This window comes from Pseudopipra pipra, chromosome 12, assembly GCF_036250125.1.
Source record: "Pseudopipra pipra isolate bDixPip1 chromosome 12, bDixPip1.hap1, whole genome shotgun sequence".
Classification (NCBI taxonomy): Eukaryota; Metazoa; Chordata; class Aves; order Passeriformes; family Pipridae; genus Pseudopipra; species Pseudopipra pipra.
In genome coordinates this window covers 750,672-766,836 of record NC_087560.1, presented here as the reverse complement: position 1 = coordinate 766,836, position 16,165 = coordinate 750,672, and the positions used below count along the sequence as shown (strand labels likewise).

Below are 16,165 nucleotides of genomic sequence, written 5' to 3'. Positions count from 1 at the left end.
TTGTAGCCTGATGAGTCAGGCTGCTCTGGGCAGAGGGTGCAAATAGTCTATTGACAACAGTTTCTGGGAAATGGCATGGAAGGCTATAGAATACACAGTTTTGGGTTACACCCATCCAGTGATGAACTGTACCCAGCTGTTCTAACTAGGACACTTCCTTAGCTTAGATCAAACTTTCTGTTTTTTCTTTTTTTCTTTCTCATTCGTCCTTCCTATCAGCTCATGGGTAATTGGAAGAGCTTATCAGGATCAGTCTGTCTGAGATGTGTTCACTGCATGACTTTCTCTCCCAGTGGATATGATGCAGTGTTCAATTTTCTTCTCCAATAATTATAAGATAAATATGTTCATCTAGTAAGGCAGATCTACAATGAGAATTTTTTGTCAGTCCAATCATTTTCTCACAATCAACTTTGAATTTTACTGTATCTCTCGGCACCTGCTGCTAATATTTTCCATCATCTGAAAATACATGTGTTTTATTAGGAAATGCATGAAGACTGAAGGGCTCTGGTTCATATTGCTTGGAGAGATGAAACATTTCTGACCTTTCTAGAATGCTTTCAGTATAATTTCTTGAATCATTTTTCAGCTTGTTTGTTTCTCGGGTATTATGAGGTTTCAGATACGGCAGCAATTTCAATCCTCTAAGAGGATAACCAGGATAACCAAGGTGACATATCAGTAGCATGAAATATTTGGGAATTTTCAGCTATATGCAAAGGGCCTTGTAACATTTAGAAGCAAAGGTAGGGGTCCTGTAAGTTATAGTGCTAACTTATATCCATGATATATAACAAGAGTAAGAGCTACGTGCATTTTATTCCAGGGTGAAAGGATAGTTCAAGTTCTCTGTCAGTTTTTAAATCAGTGCTGAAGTACTGAGATGCATAAAAGCCAGTTTGGGTATGAATTTCCTGGTTGCAGTTAACTTCTCCTGAACTCCTTACCTGTAATGAATGAAGGGTGCTGTATGTTTTCATTTCTTTTCAAAATGAAGTCATTGCTCTGATGGATGAAAACTTGTTTCTCAAACAGCAGGCCTTCTGAATATATATTCGTTCTGGCAATGTCTTCTTTTATGTCTCATTTTCTTTTAGGATAATAAATGAATCCCTCAGGGACCAGCTTTTAGTTACCATCCAGAAAACCTTTAACTACAACAGGAATCAAGCTCATCAGCTGTTCGTCATTCTTATGGAGTGCATGAAAAAAAAAGAACTTGTAAGTGTTCTAAAAGTAGTTCACAAAGATCATGCCTGTGACCAAGTTTACAGAGTACTTTCAAGTGCCATTTTCCCAGGGTTATAGTTTAAACTTTTTTTCCCATACAGCTCCATTAACTGTACACAGTCTTTCACTCATAAGCATAGGCCAAGAAAAGAATTCTGTCTTCTGGAAAGCCTCAAAAACAAGTTTCAGATTCTTCTCCTGTGTAAGTTGATAGGAATCTTTTTTCACAGACTTGAGCAAGGCAGACTAAGATACTGAGATAAATGCACTAAACCCACGATCAACCGCTCCTGTGTTAGAAAGTAGAGGAAAGATGATTGAAGAAAGGGTTCCTGGGGGCAAGAAGCATTCAGAGTGCATGAACACCGTTTGGTTTCTGACACAGTTAGTCTTTAACAGCCTCTCATTGCAGTCAAATGGCCTTTGCAGGCCTTTCAAAAGAAACTGAAGCATTAAGTGCTGTTGAATATCCCACCCTTTCGTGCTCCTGGGTTGTCCCAGGTCTGCTCTTTGTGCAGTACCACACACTCAGGTTCCTGCCTGTCTGCCCCATCACAGCTGCAGAGAAAAGTGTGCTTGGGAAAAGAAAACCTGTCATCTGGAAACAGTGCATTGAAATTGTGTTCACTGTGCCTGTGACTTTGCAGGCAAAATGGATCTTTGAGTGTTTTCCTTTGACTAATTGTTTCAGTGAAATTTTGTCAATATGATGCTGAGATTAGTTCCATTCACACGCCCTCACTGGAAGTCAAATTGGTAAAAAGCGTGAGTGATAAACTGACTGGAAGAGAGTCAGCCTTTCTGGAAGAATTGGTTGAGAAAAGAGAGCCCACAAGTGCTTTAGTCAAACTGTTTTGAATTTTCAATGCACATCAGAGCAGGCCTGGTTTACTCAGCAAAATTCAGACACTGAATGCAGCCTAAGCAGACTTACAGTTTGTTTGTTGATAGTTTTGTCTACCTTCTTGTTAATTAATAAAAGTTTTCCTATAGTTCTTCTCTCTTCTAATGTCATGTATCTTTGCATTCATGTGAAATCTATTCTAACTGTTGAGAAAATTGCTATTCCCAGTAGTAATGCTAGCATCTGCTGTGGAGAATTGGTTTTGGAAGATGAAGAATTTGGGTTTTTTTCTCTGCATGTGGTATTAACTTATCAAGATGGAATATTAGGTTATTCTGCTTTTGAATTACCAATCTTTTAATATGTAGTTCAGTGGCTAAGCTTGAATGAATTAGTATTTTCAAAATCAGTGAGTTGTAATGGACTGAACTAAGCAAATATGACTGGAAATAATCACCTTTCTTTATTATTTGGTTCTGCCATTTTGATTGTCATACATAACATAACCTGCAGCTGAAAAAATTTGAGTGTTTTTGTCAAAAAATGGATACTGTGATAGGTATCTCGGGTAACTAGCATTTCCATTTCCAAACTGGCATTTCCATTACTGCTGGAAAGTAATGGAACTGTCAGAAAACAATCAGTTTTGCATGGCAGTTTTGTCACCATTTTCCAAAATTCATGGATTTGGTGAAGATTTTCATCAAGTTTGTCATGTTTAGCAATGCAGGGATATTTTAGGATAAGTTCATTGAAAGAATTTATTTAAACACTTTTGTGAAAATTAAATTTCAAAGAAAAATTTAGTACTTTTTGAACAATCTGAAGTCTTACGAAATAATAAAGCTGCACCGTTGTGCTCTATTTCCCGTTGCATGTTCAGTCTCTCTGTCCCTGTGTTGTAATTCCCTGTGTTGTAATTCCCTGTGTTTGGGTTTGTGCTCCCTTTAGATCACTGTGTTCCGCATGGGCTCCGAGGGCCAGCAGGACATCGAGATGTCCATCCTGACTGCTCTCCTCAAAGGTGGGTCTCACAGGCACTTAGGAAGGATGCACAAGACACTCCTATGCACTGTCTGAGGTTCACTCTTCGTGTTGTGTCTTTGATTTATTCTCTTGGATTCTACCAAGTACCTGAATGTGCTTGGTTAAGGTTCAGCTTCACAGGGAGCATAAAATCTACATTAAAAGCTTTGTGTGACTTCCCTCCCCTGAAAGCCTGAGATGGGAATGTTGCAACAACTATACTACTGATACTTCAGCTCATTTTATTGCAGTTTTAGCATACATTAACACAGTCAGAAGAAAAGGTGGGAAGAGAAAAGGTTGTCTGGATTTTTCCAGATCTCAGATTGTGATATTTAAGCCTTAGAGCAATAGGATCAGTTCCATACTTGTTTGGAGTTTGTTACATTTGCAGGTATATAGTAGTTGACACAAGCTCAATATGGGATCACTGGAGTCCCCAAAGCAAAGAAATAAAGAGAGGAAGTATTGCACTCTTATCTACAGCATCAGCCAGAGGAGTTGAGAGGGGTCTTTCAGAAGAGTTAAATATCTGTCTTTAGTGTCAGAATAGAAGTCAATGTAGGAACTTTTTAAAAAAGGGAGATAATCTGGTTAATCCTTTGGAAAACAGGATTATGGGGTTGCATGGAAGATGCTATAAAGCAATTTGATGAATCCACTACTTTGTGGTAGAATTTTTCTAATGGTAGTATGATACAGAGTCAGGCTGGCTGTTTTCTAGTTCTTGGAGAAGTGAATTACAGAAAGTTGTCCAATCTTGTTTCATCATGTATGAAATACTAAATATCTGTGTGTTTCCCTTTAGGTACCAATGCGTCTGCTCCAGACCAGCTCAGCTTGGCTTTGGCCTGGAATCGTGTGGACATTGCACGCAGCCAAATCTTTGTCTTTGGACACCACTGGCCAGTAAGACAAAGTTTTCCTACTCATTGTTTGTCAGAAGTTCAAAGTAAATTTAAATTAAGTTGTGCAATATTCACACTTCGGATTTTCAATATTGAATTCTGGTTTGTGCTGTTAATTAAATAAGAACATCATATTTGTTTTGAAAGTTTTATACTGTCATTTGCAAATGTTTAGCAATAATTTAATCTCTGTGAAAGAAAGAAAAGCAATTTCATGACAAGCAGAAAAATAACCTGGAGAGTTGGGCAGAGACAAACCTAATGAAGTTCAACAAAGGCAAGTGTGGGGCCCTGCACCTGGGGAGGGATAATCCCAGGTACCAGCACAGGTTGGGGGCTGACCAATTCTGCTGAGAAGGATCTGGGAGTATTGGTGGATGACAAGCTGTCCGTGAGCCAGCAGTGTGCCCTAGGGGTCAGGAGGACCAATGGTATCCTGGGATACACCAGGAAGAGCACTGCCAGCAGGTCGAGGGAGGTGATCCTGCCCCTCTGCTCAGCCCTGGTGAGGCACATCTGCAGTGCTGTGTCCAGTCCTGGGCTCCTCAGCACAGAGAGACACGGAGCTCCTGGAGTGAGGCCAGTGGAGGGCAACAAAGATCAAGGGACTGGAGCATCTCTCTTACTTCTTTCCACTGAGGGTGGCAGAGCCCTGAACAGCTGCCCAGGGAGGCCGTGGAGTCTCCTCTCTGGAGATGTTCAAACCCACCTGGACGTGTCCCTGTGTCACCTGCCCAGGTGACCCTGCCTGGGTAGGGGCTGGGACTGGGGGATCTCCAGGGGGCCCTTCCATCCCTAACTACTCTGCAATTTAAGAATCCTTGTGGGATTTGAAAGGAAAAAAGCCCTAAACCAAAAAGCATTCACTGGGAACAACCTGTGGCCTTACACAAAATGGGATAATAGCAGTCCTGGTCACCCCAGTGGACCTGTAGGATGCACTGGCAATGGTTACCTGGACCTTCTTTACCACTGGCTGTGTCACTGACATGTCCCAGCAGCTGGCAAGGTCCCCAGATACCTATTAAAGTGTACAACAAGGAAATTCGTGGATCTGTTTCGAAGGAATTCTGTTGCTCACTTCATTCACAGCTGTGAAAATCTCTATTTGGATTAATGGAGCAATACTCTGATGCACAGAAGAAACCATTGCAAAGAACCAGCTTCTGGTAGGCAGAGCTGTGCCAGATGGACTAAGAAACAGATCTTCAGTAAAGCTTTAGGTCCTGAAATTGCATTTTATCTCTCAATTTATTGGAGTTGAATGCTGCACTAGTTGATGAAGTCAGTGGTGAAACACTGCAGTTCATCTGTGCAACTAAAATCTTCTAAAATTCTCCAATTTCATGTCTCACTGTATCAATGCTTTTTGCCTTAATGTGTGAACCATCTGGTGCTGAATTACTGTGAAGTGTTGTCAGGAGACCAGCCTGAAAGAGGCTATAAGAATGAAGGGAAAGAATTTTGGTGGATTTTTCACGTAGTTGTCTTTCCTGCAACTATGCAATAAAATGACACTCAAAGGAATACCATTCGTGTGCATGCTATACATAGTGGAGAGATTTATTTCATTTGGAAGCCCACATAATTAAATTTAAACAAATGTTGCTGCATATGCAGTTTTATTTCTTCACTTCTAGCAATGTGATGTTTCCAATATTCAAGGTTCATTAAAATGCTTATGCAGAGAGGATTCAATAATCCTAAAGATTATGAAATATTATTACTATAAAATGTTTAATTGGGTGGAATGTTCCAACCTCCATATTGTAGTGGTTAGATTTTGGGGTTCTACCAAGCAGCTGAAACCTGGTACTGCTTTGGCCTAGTTCATAACTTTTAATCCACAGGAGTCTGGGGAAACAGTGTCAGCCCATTGTGATTCACTCCCATTTCAGAGTCATAAAGATTGCTTTCAGACCAGCCTGGGATGCAAGTTGGCAGTTGCAGTTTTGTCCAGGCTTTGGAATGGAAACAAGCCTTGTTAAAGGCTTGGTCCTGAAGGTCTCTGTGCAGAGCACAGGCAGTTGTGATCCAGGTAACATGTCTGTGGAGGTGACACAACCTCAGTGTTTGCTGGAGCACGTTAAGCCTCCCAGTGACAGCCAAGCAGTGGGATCCATGTGTGCCTGCCTGCCTTGGGCTGGGAAGGGGAGGGCACTGGAAAGCCCAAGTGTATCTCCGAGGGTATGAATGCAAGTGCTGCCTGCAGAAGTCAATGAACCAGTGAGTGGCTCTCTGTCCTCTGCTTTCTGCCTCTGCACTGTGGATGTTACTTGGCATCATGCAGCATTCTTGTTGAGCTCTTTCTGTCCAGCTCTTGCTGCTATTTATTTTGACAGCTATTGCTTTGACTGAGAGCAAAGGAACAGCAGTGTGACGATCCTCCAGCACTGGTTTTATTCTTTGAGAGAAATCCTCCACAGTCTCCCTACTTCACTGCTTTGACTCCGTGTTGTTGACTCCATCCACATAACAGCTTTAGGAAAAGTGCAGAGTTGTGAGTGTACAAGAAGGTCCTTATACTTAAGGAAATCACCATTTTTAGTTGAAAGGTTAGAAGTGGTGACAGAGGAGGAAGTTCAGTAGGAGTGTATGCAGTTAAATAATCACTGTAGGATAAATTAGATTTCTAATCCTTTTAATGCATTATAAATACAGCCTATAGGAAGCCTTACAGCTTCTGATGGTACAGCTCCTGAGAAGGAAAAGAAATCTCCAGCACCTCAGACTAAAGGAGCGAGAGGGAAAGGAAAAGGAAAGAAAAAAGGAGGAAAAGGAAAAGAAGAGCCAGAAGAAGAAACAGACCCAAGAAAGCTTGAACTCCTCAACTGGGTAAGATGAAAGTATTTGTACTGAAACTGTTGAAAATTGTTTCTTTCATCCTGAGGGACAGGGAGAAAAGGAAAATACACATTTTCATTCTACAGGATTCTCATTTGCACATTCCCGTAGTATCAGCAGTAGATTGTGCAGGGATGTTGTTCAATCTTTGAGGCAGGAATCCCTCTCTCATCCCATGTGCACCACATGCAGCCATTCCTCCAGAGTACCAGTCAGTGCTTACCTGTAGCATTTCCTTCCCTGCACTTGTCAGAAGGAAACAAGAGTACCAGTGAGCATCTTCATCCTTCTACCTCTGTGTTATTTTGACTTGTTCCTGTCATGCTGAGCAAGTAAATCCCTTTTTCACTTAATGTGTCAAGCATAGTATGCCTGATTTAATTAAAAATACTGAACAATATAATTGAAAGCTACAAGTTGAAAGACTGAATGCTACAGCTGTATTGCTAAAAGTTTCTGTCCCTGCTCTCTTCTCAGCCAAGACCTCATTGGAGAACTCTACCATCTCTATTGACGTGCACATGGGTACAATGTTATCCTCTAAATTCCTTTTCACTCACAGATTAATCCATGTATTTGGGAACTCAGGGATATCCTAAGCAATGAAAATGTTTGTGGTTGTTAGCCAGCCAACTCTTCTGTACTCATGTGGTCTCTCACTCTCCATTCTGCACTCCAGGTGAATTCCCTGGAGCAGGCCATGCTGGATGCACTGGTTCTGGATCGAGTGGACTTTGTGAAACTGCTTATTGAGAATGGAGTGAATATGCAGCACTTCCTGACTATTCCTCGCCTGGAGGAACTTTATAATACTGTGAGTGACCAGAAAGAATAAAATACCTTTTTCTTCTTCTTCTCCTTCTGAGATATGCTTGTTTTTCCAAAAAGTTCTAACCCTGACATCACATGGGTAGTGGATAGCAGTAAAGGGAGCCATTGCCACTACACAGTGTCCAATTGCTTTCAGAAGCTATTGCAGTTTGTTATGTAAATATAGTGACTATCCACTAATGTGGATAGTCAAAATTTAATGACCAGTCAGGAGTGGCCATCTCCTTTGAATCTCAATTATTTTTTCATGTTTGTGTGTTTTAATATTATTGAAATCAGACTCTAAATTTGGTAAAGCACTTACACAACACCTTTTATTTTAGCACATTGCAGAAGTCAGTACCATTTTTCATTGTGGCCCAGCAAAGCAAAATTTTTCACAAAGCTGGGGAACATCATACTTCTTTATTCAAATTCTCTCCTACCTGATCCACAGCAAGTTCATTTGGAATGTGGCTTTTCTAGGCTGTCTTTCTTTCTATCACTTAAGTGGCAGTTAGTCTAGAGCAGCATTCATACAAAATATAACCTCAGTCTAGTCCTCCGGTGCCTTCATGGCTCCTGCAGCAAGTGCAAGTTCAGACAATACCAACAAGTGCTGGTGATTTGAGTGCTATGACTTGAATCAGCACAGGAAGGGTTATAAAAAAGGGTTCACACAGCTCTTGATAGAAATGTGTTTGTCACTGTACCCAGTTCCTTCTTTTCACCCCTCTGGAGTCTGGTAGCACATGGTTGTCTAAAGTTCTGCTTATGGTGCCAGATCATTAATTATATTTGTGTTTGGCAAGAACCTGAAGAATTGAAGCTCTGATGGACCATGAATTATTTTTGTTTCAGAGATTGGGTCCACCAAATACGCTGCATTTGCTGGTCAGAGATGTGAAAAAGGTAAGTTCTACTAAGGACAGTGCTACATTTGCATGATTGCATTAGACATGTGAGTCAATAGTAAAAGCAGCACAGCAGGGGGGAAAGCAGACATTTGAAATTAGATGGCAGCTCCTAAGGAAAGGAAAGATAAATATCTGCTTGTGACAAACAGTGATGTCAGTCTAAATTGGGTGTGGCACTGCTAATCATTTAAAAATTAAGTTTTTTAAGCTCCCGGTAGTGTGATATGGCATTTGAGATTTAGGCTTTGTTTCTTCTCTACAAGAAGCTCCCGATGCAGGATTTACAAAGGAGGAATGGAAGGAAATGCCTGTAGGTTATCTGGAAGCCCCATTCATGAACACAGAATTTGTTCCCTTTTGTTTGTTTCCTTGTGTGTATTTTAGTTACTTTTCTCCCATCGCTCCTTCTTTTACCTGGGAAAAAATCTATTCTGTCCTAAATTTGTTATTCATTTGTTTCCATTACATGTAAATTTTTTCATTATCTGTAAATAGGGAGGGTCATTGTAAGATTTGTCATATTTGATCTCTTTAAGGTTTTGGAGCTTTTATTCAGTAAAATTGAATTAAATTGTTTAATTTAATTGTTTAATTGCTGCATTAAATTGTTTGTACTCCTTTTTGCAAGAAAAACTCTCAGTTATTCCCGAGAGGTTCAGATGTGGGAATTATTCAGTACTGGGTTAATGTATAATTCATATTCATCTGCTTCTCTCATTCAGCATTGTCTCTGAGCGTCACTAATGTTCCTCTGCATTGTGCTCTGTCTGTCTCTCCCCTCCTCCACTGCATTTCCATGGCTCCTCCTGCAGCGGCAGTCCCGGGGATTCAGTTGGGTTAACTTGGAGGTGACGCTTCCTTAGGATGTATCCCTTCCTTAGGATGTATTCCTTAGTTGTGTCCTCCTAACAGCTGCTCAGTGGTGCTGTAGAACTGTTATTGCTGTAGGATGTGGCTGGGACAGTAATGCAGCATTTGCAGCTCCCAGTTCTGACAGTCAGGACAACTCTCCAGTTTTAGGTGTAACCATGGAAATTCTAGTTTGCCTTTTGCTTTGATTCTGGGCTGCACATTAATCATGGTCTGCAGTGTAGTATTAACTGGAGATAATATGATGGAATATTATTTTCCATTAAAAAGTGTGTAAAGTATGCTTGATAGTCACTATAAAATTAGGTGATGCTTTTATGCTGGATTATTGATAATCAGTACAAAGTTACTTAATTTCACCAATATAACCCTTGCAAACAATGCAGACTTGTATGGACACTGACACAGTGTAGGAGTAAAACAAATGAGTTTGTTCACAACTATAAAAACTGCCAACAACAAAACCAAGAAAATATGACCCCAAAAATTTTCATGATGTGAATCAGCAATAATTTCATACAAATATTCAGATACTGAATCCAGTGGTTGTAAATAATACCCATGTGCCAATTTAATCATAACCTAAGTCTAGCCACGCAATTTAATCTGTGTTATGTTTTCTTATCCAAAGTCCTTATTAATTTATTGTCTTTTTTTTGGTAGGGAAATCTTCCACCAGATTATCATATCAGCCTAATAGATATTGGTCTGGTACTTGAATATCTCATGGGTGGAGCTTATCGCTGCAACTACACCCGGAAAAGTTTTCGGACTCTTTATAATAATTTATTTGGACCAAAGAGGGTAAGAATGAGTTCATTCTGGATGTGGGCATCGTGCTGATGGTAAAAAATAAGTAGTACTCTGTTCCTTCATTTTTGTTAAACATTGCATGCTAAATTCTAAAGGAATGCTGTAAGATTGAACAAAGAGCTCCAGTAGGGAAGTTACATAAGAAACCTATAAGACATCTGTGTTAAAGGATGGGAGGACACGAGAGGTGGTGAATACACTGATCTGGAGGGGAATTTCCTCCTATTCCAGTAGTTTACAATCCAAGCATTTCTGACTGTGGTGTGCTTAGAAGCACTGTTTTTTTCAGGTTTGGTGACCACATGGTGATTTTAATTCTCAAAGCAATATATTATTGACTAATTCATTTAACTCTTCCATTTGAACCAAAATCTTTCACTTAGGTGCAGCATAGAAAATATTTGCTAACCCATTGCATTCCTGCAAATACAATTAAAAGGGAGAGTAGTGATGATGATGATGATGATGATTGGTACAATTATTTAGAATAGTAAGTTTATAGTAAATATTGTGCATTTGTAAATGAAAATGGTTTTACTTGGTATTGTTTGGTCTTTGAATTTTCTCTTCCATCTAACTGATTTTTCTTTTCTATTTTTTAATATTCAGCCAAAAGCTCTTAAACTACTAGGCATGGAGGTAAGTTGGATTTGTTGTAAAATACTGGTTTATCAGAACTTTTCTTTATTCAGTTCTGTTCTTGCTCTTAACTTTTTCATTATGACTTTAAGTAAATTTCAACTGGACAGGATATTCCATTCTGCAAACATTCTATGAAATACTTTTGACCATTTTTTTATGAGTAGCATCCTTAGAACTGCTTAAAGCTCTGTTCGGTAGTCTTCAGGCAATTTTTAGCACTATTATGTAATAACATGTTTCACGTTGGAACATACTGTAGATTTTATCATTCATGTGTGAACATTGATGATATTGAAAAGAGAATGTGATCCAGCAGTGCTACTTATGGTGAAATCTCCTTTAACCATGAAATAGCAATTTCTGGGCTGATGAAGTTTTATCATAGAGAAAACTTTTAACTGGAGTGAAAAATCAAGGTGGTCAGACACGTCAGCTGCTGTTCTCCACTATAAAACATCTTGCTACTGTGATGGCACCATGCTTTGTGAATGATGGGCTGATCCAGAATTTGGATCCAGCTCCTGCATCAATTACTTGTGTGTCTGCAGAAATTTGTAATTGAGCAAAAACGTATCTGAGATGATGCCCAAAAACTCACTCTGTTTTGGTGGTAGTTGCTTCTGTTTCTGAAAAAAAAGTATTACAATAGACCAGGAAAGCACTGCCAGCACGGGGCCAGGCATAGTCCTTGGAAAGTGTCCTTTTATTAATGTGAGAGTGTTCAAGCACAGGGTGTGGACATCCCATATGTTATATTTGATGTGAATCATACCCACACACAAATGCCTCTTTTTCCCCAAGCAGATAAGGAGCCTTTTTCTCTACAGAGAAAGTCCATGTTATGTTTAACCTCTCTGATCTGCTTCCCTTTTTCTAACGGCTCAAGGCCGAAAGCTCAGCCCCTCAGAGGTGTGACCCTCTCTGGTCAGCATTGACCACAGTGCTTCTCCAAAAGCACATTTTGATTTTCTTTCAAATGTCAATGTGGCACAAACCCGAGCGCCGTCTCCACTTGACAGCAGGTATAGCCCACTCCCTTCTTCCAAGAGAAGGAAAAGTGAAAAGAAAATTTAATATTTCTTCTGTTGAAGTGGGCAGTAAATTGATGTGACTTCAGCTGTTTTGGGATTTTGATTTTCAGTATTAGCAGCTCTAAAAGAAGAATTTTAGACTTGTCAACACTTTGTCTTTCTTACCTAGGTTTTTTTTATTATTATTATTTTCTTAGTGAGAAGATTTTCTTAGTGAGAGATTCTCAAATCTCCATTTGAGATTTTATGTCCTGTGCTTCAGAGAGGCTCAACACTTCTTCATGTAATTAATGACCCTTGAATTACTGTAAGAGACAGAGGTCATCACTTGCAGTTCTTAAAACTGCTGAAGTTCTTAAAACTGCATGCTTAATTGCTGACTGAAGAGTCATTTTTGGAAGCCTGGGGTGTGAGGCTGAACTCTGAACTTGAATTTAAGTTCATATATTGTTGAAAAATAGTGTTTTGTTGAAAACAAGGACTGACTTTGTAGAATAGTAATTCTTTTACTTGCAATCCACTTCTGAGGCTGGAATCCAGGTCTAGAGTGATGATGAGCTGTCTACACCTATATATGCATTGTTCTTCCTACATTATTTAAACCCTAATTTTCCCAATCATGGCTTTTCTCCCTTCAGGATCCTGCTTCATTGTCACTACTTCCCTTCAGTTACTTCCATCCTCCCTATCCCTTTAAGACATGGGATCCTTATACCTTCCGTTTGCACTGCACACATAAGAGGAGATTGCTTATTCCCAGGTGAACACTCCCTTTGGTATCTTGCTGTTCTAAAGGACTCTGCCCGTCTTTTCCATTTGCATGTTGCCACTCCACCTGCACGTGGGTCTGAAAGCTGCCTGGGTACCCGTGAGAGGCGCAGGTATCCCTGTTCTTCAGGGATGGACACAGACATACGGAATGAGAAATGACAGGGGAACCTATTCATAGAGAATTCAGCTTTGTTAGAGCTCCCTTGGCACAACTGGTGCACTTCCACATGTGGTGGAGATGTGTGCACAGTGCAGTGTGAAGGGATGCCTTCAGAACCAAAAGGTCCTACTGCCCTTGCCCAGGATGGGTGACTCGGAATTACGTCTGCAAGGAACGGTGCCCTGACTAAAACCTGAAGCTGTGTGTGCTTGCCCAGTGCATGCTCATGTCCCATGTCCCATATGTCCCATGCTATTGGCTCATTCTAGCAAACAGCAAAACCAAGTTAGAACTCTAAGTATTAATGTGTCCTCTCAGTACTTGTTCTGTGCATGGTGCCCTTGTCACGTGGGCTGTTAAAGACTGATGGGAACAATTTTTCTTTTTTCTTCCCAGGATGATGAGCCTCCCACCAAAGGGAAGAAGAAAAAGAAAAAAAAGGAGGAAGAGATTGATATTGATGTGGATGACCCCGAAGTGAGCCGCTTTCAGTACCCCTTCCATGAGCTGATGGTGTGGGCCGTGCTGATGAAGCGGCAGAAGATGGCCCTCTTCCTGTGGCAGAGAGGGGAGGAATCCATGGCCAAGGCACTTGTGGCCTGTAAGCTGTACAAGTCTATGGCCCATGAGTCTTCTGAGAGTGAGCTGGTGGATGACATCTCTCAGGATCTGGACAACAACTCCAAGTTAGTAGATGCAGAACAGACTTTATACCTACTTGATACAAGAGGTTGTGTGACCTACTGACAAGCTTTACTTTTAGTAAAGTACCATTTATTTCTAGAATATAGTCACAGAAAAGACCATTTGGAGCCTATTTATCAACAATAAACAAGGCAAAATGTGGTCTCAGTATTGCAAGGCAACACTAGCGAGGAGAAGACTCACATTTTTTTCTGACAGAATGCATTCTTTTTTCGGCTTCTCTCTCTGTAAAACTAGCTAGTTTTATTTCACAAAGTTATTTTCAGAATTTACTCACGTAAATTAAGGGGTATCTGATGATATGCCTAAACTGGCCTCTGGGGTCATTAACAATTTGTTTGAAACAAATCAAGCTTGAGATTCAGTTGTTCTTGTCATTGTACATGTATGTGGATTAACATGATGCCCTGTGAACAGAATCAAAACCACAAGCGCAAGCAAACACTGATTTCTAAGTCAAACATCACCAGACTTTTCTTGTATTTTCCAGAGATTTTGGCCAGCTGGCTGTTGAACTCTTGGATCAGTCCTATAAACACGATGAGCAGATTGCCATGAAACTACTGACCTACGAACTGAAAAACTGGAGTAATTCTACCTGCCTGAAGTTGGCTGTGGCAGCCAAGCACAGGGACTTCATTGCTCACACGTGCAGCCAGATGCTCCTGACGGACATGTGGATGGGGCGCCTGCGCATGCGGAAGAACCCCGGCCTGAAGGTACCTCTGTGCAGGGACAGGGTCAAGGGTGCTTTGGGGCATTAACACTGCCTGGGACAGAGTGCACAGGCAAAATCAGCTGACTAAGGGGAGATTTTTAAGAACATAACCTGTTTGAATGCTAAGTTCTTTTGTTTCCAAAATCAGCATATCTAAGGAATATTACCGCATGACAAAGGAAAATATAACTCCATGAAAACTCAACATGACTGGAATCTGAGAGAGAAGTTGTGGCTTTCAATAAAGCATGAGATCTGTTAATTGAGAACATATTAATTTGATTAAATATTAGCTGGATACAAGTAAAAAGATCTCCATTAGGGATCTATGCAATGGGAAGGGAGATAAAATGAACCAGATGCAGGCACATGCTTCTTATATTGTTCAATATTGTACCAGAAGACACAAAGTCGACTCAGTGTTGCAGAGTGAAATCTGTGCAATTGCATTGTGTGAAACTGTGATTTTTATGTTGCTCCTCTGTGATTTGATGATGTAGTCTCTCTTACTGATTGTAGTATTTCCCAATTGTTGGATTTACAAAAAAATGAGTAATGTGAGGGGGCTGGCACAAAAGAGAAACATCAGTGAGTCAACATTAAGGAAGCAGAGCAGTGCTTGCTTGTGTATATTTTCATGTGAATATAATCCTTTCCTTGCTGTGTTATGCACTTGCTGTCACCCATCTGGAGACCCATCCTGCTGGTGCTGCCTTCAGTCTCACCTCCTTATTTCCTCAAATCCCCCCTTGCTGACAAAGTGCCGCATCTGTCTTTGCAGGTTGTACTCCCAAGTCTGTTGACACACACATTGCACTGTCTCTGTCATTCTCAATTTATTTCCACTTTCCCATGTATCCCTCTTAAAACTGTTTAAAATCTTCAGACAAGTGTCCTGCCTTACAGATTGCATCATGGTGCTTTCTAAATCTGTTTATTATCTTCCTTTCTCTTCTCCAAAGAATTAATCAACCTCCTGATGTTCTAGTTTCATCAGCTGCATTCTTTTCTCTGCTCCTTTTCTGTACTTTAACTTGTGTTTCTTCATCCAAGCAATCTCATATAGTAAAATTCCCCCAATGCTATCTGCAAAACTTCTTTTACCTTTCATAGGTTTTTTTAACTATTAAAACTAATTATAGTAGCTAACTAAAGTTACTATAAACTCCAGTAACAAACATGAACCCTTTTCTAACCACCATTGTGTCTATTCCATAATGTCTCTTTAGATAACACTAATTTAGCAGCACAGTTTCTTAATTGCAGAGTATTTGTGGAGATGAGAGGCTTTTCAGGGTGCCATATTTTCATAGAATACCTTATTGCTTCATATGAACTACTTACTCATTTCTGTAGTTTGAGGATAGCACATAATCTTGAATACTATACAAAAGAAAATTTTGTTTATGGGATTTGCCTTGTTATGAAATCTATAATGAATATTGAGTTGAATTCTTTCTTGTTTACAGGTTATAATGGGGATTCTCTTCCCTCCCACCATCCTTTTCCTCGAGTATCGGAGTTATGATGATTATTCCTACCAGACATCAAGAGAAAATGAGGAAGGCAAAGAAAAGGAGGAGGAAAATGCGGTCAGTAATGGAGAGTATTAGAAAGTTCTAATATCTCAATAGTGCTCAGTTTTCTGACTTTTCTGATTATGCTATAGATCACTCAGGTAAATCTCAACTACCTCTGTGGGATAAAAATCAGTGAAGAGTTTGGGGAATGTACAAACTGGATTCTAAGGGCATGTAAATTGTCTTTGTAGTTCCATATATTTACAGAATTGCTATTGTTGTATTTTTTAAAAGAGGTGTGTTGCTCAGGGGAATCACTGCAGAGTTATCAGTTGGTTGGGGCTGTAGTTGAG

General features: G+C 40.1%; 1 protein-coding gene across 6 annotated transcripts in view; it reads left to right on the top strand.

The window, feature by feature from the left end:
* Window positions 1–16,165, top strand: part of TRPM1 (transient receptor potential cation channel subfamily M member 1) — a 95,726-nt gene that overhangs the window by 64,453 nt on the left and 15,108 nt on the right. For all 6 annotated transcript variants that reach the window (XM_064668286.1, XM_064668284.1, XM_064668285.1 and 3 more), the window contains 11 exons: window positions 1,101–1,224; window positions 3,029–3,101; window positions 3,912–4,012; window positions 6,673–6,846; window positions 7,535–7,669; window positions 8,527–8,577; window positions 10,116–10,256; window positions 10,875–10,904; window positions 13,266–13,555; window positions 14,065–14,293; window positions 15,762–15,884. In XM_064668286.1, coding sequence (XP_064524356.1) covers window positions 1,101–1,224; window positions 3,029–3,101; window positions 3,912–4,012; window positions 6,673–6,846; window positions 7,535–7,669; window positions 8,527–8,577; window positions 10,116–10,256; window positions 10,875–10,904; window positions 13,266–13,555; window positions 14,065–14,293; window positions 15,762–15,884 — 1,471 coding nt within the window. The remainder of the gene's footprint in view (window positions 1–1,100; window positions 1,225–3,028; window positions 3,102–3,911; window positions 4,013–6,672; window positions 6,847–7,534; window positions 7,670–8,526; window positions 8,578–10,115; window positions 10,257–10,874; window positions 10,905–13,265; window positions 13,556–14,064; window positions 14,294–15,761; window positions 15,885–16,165) is intronic.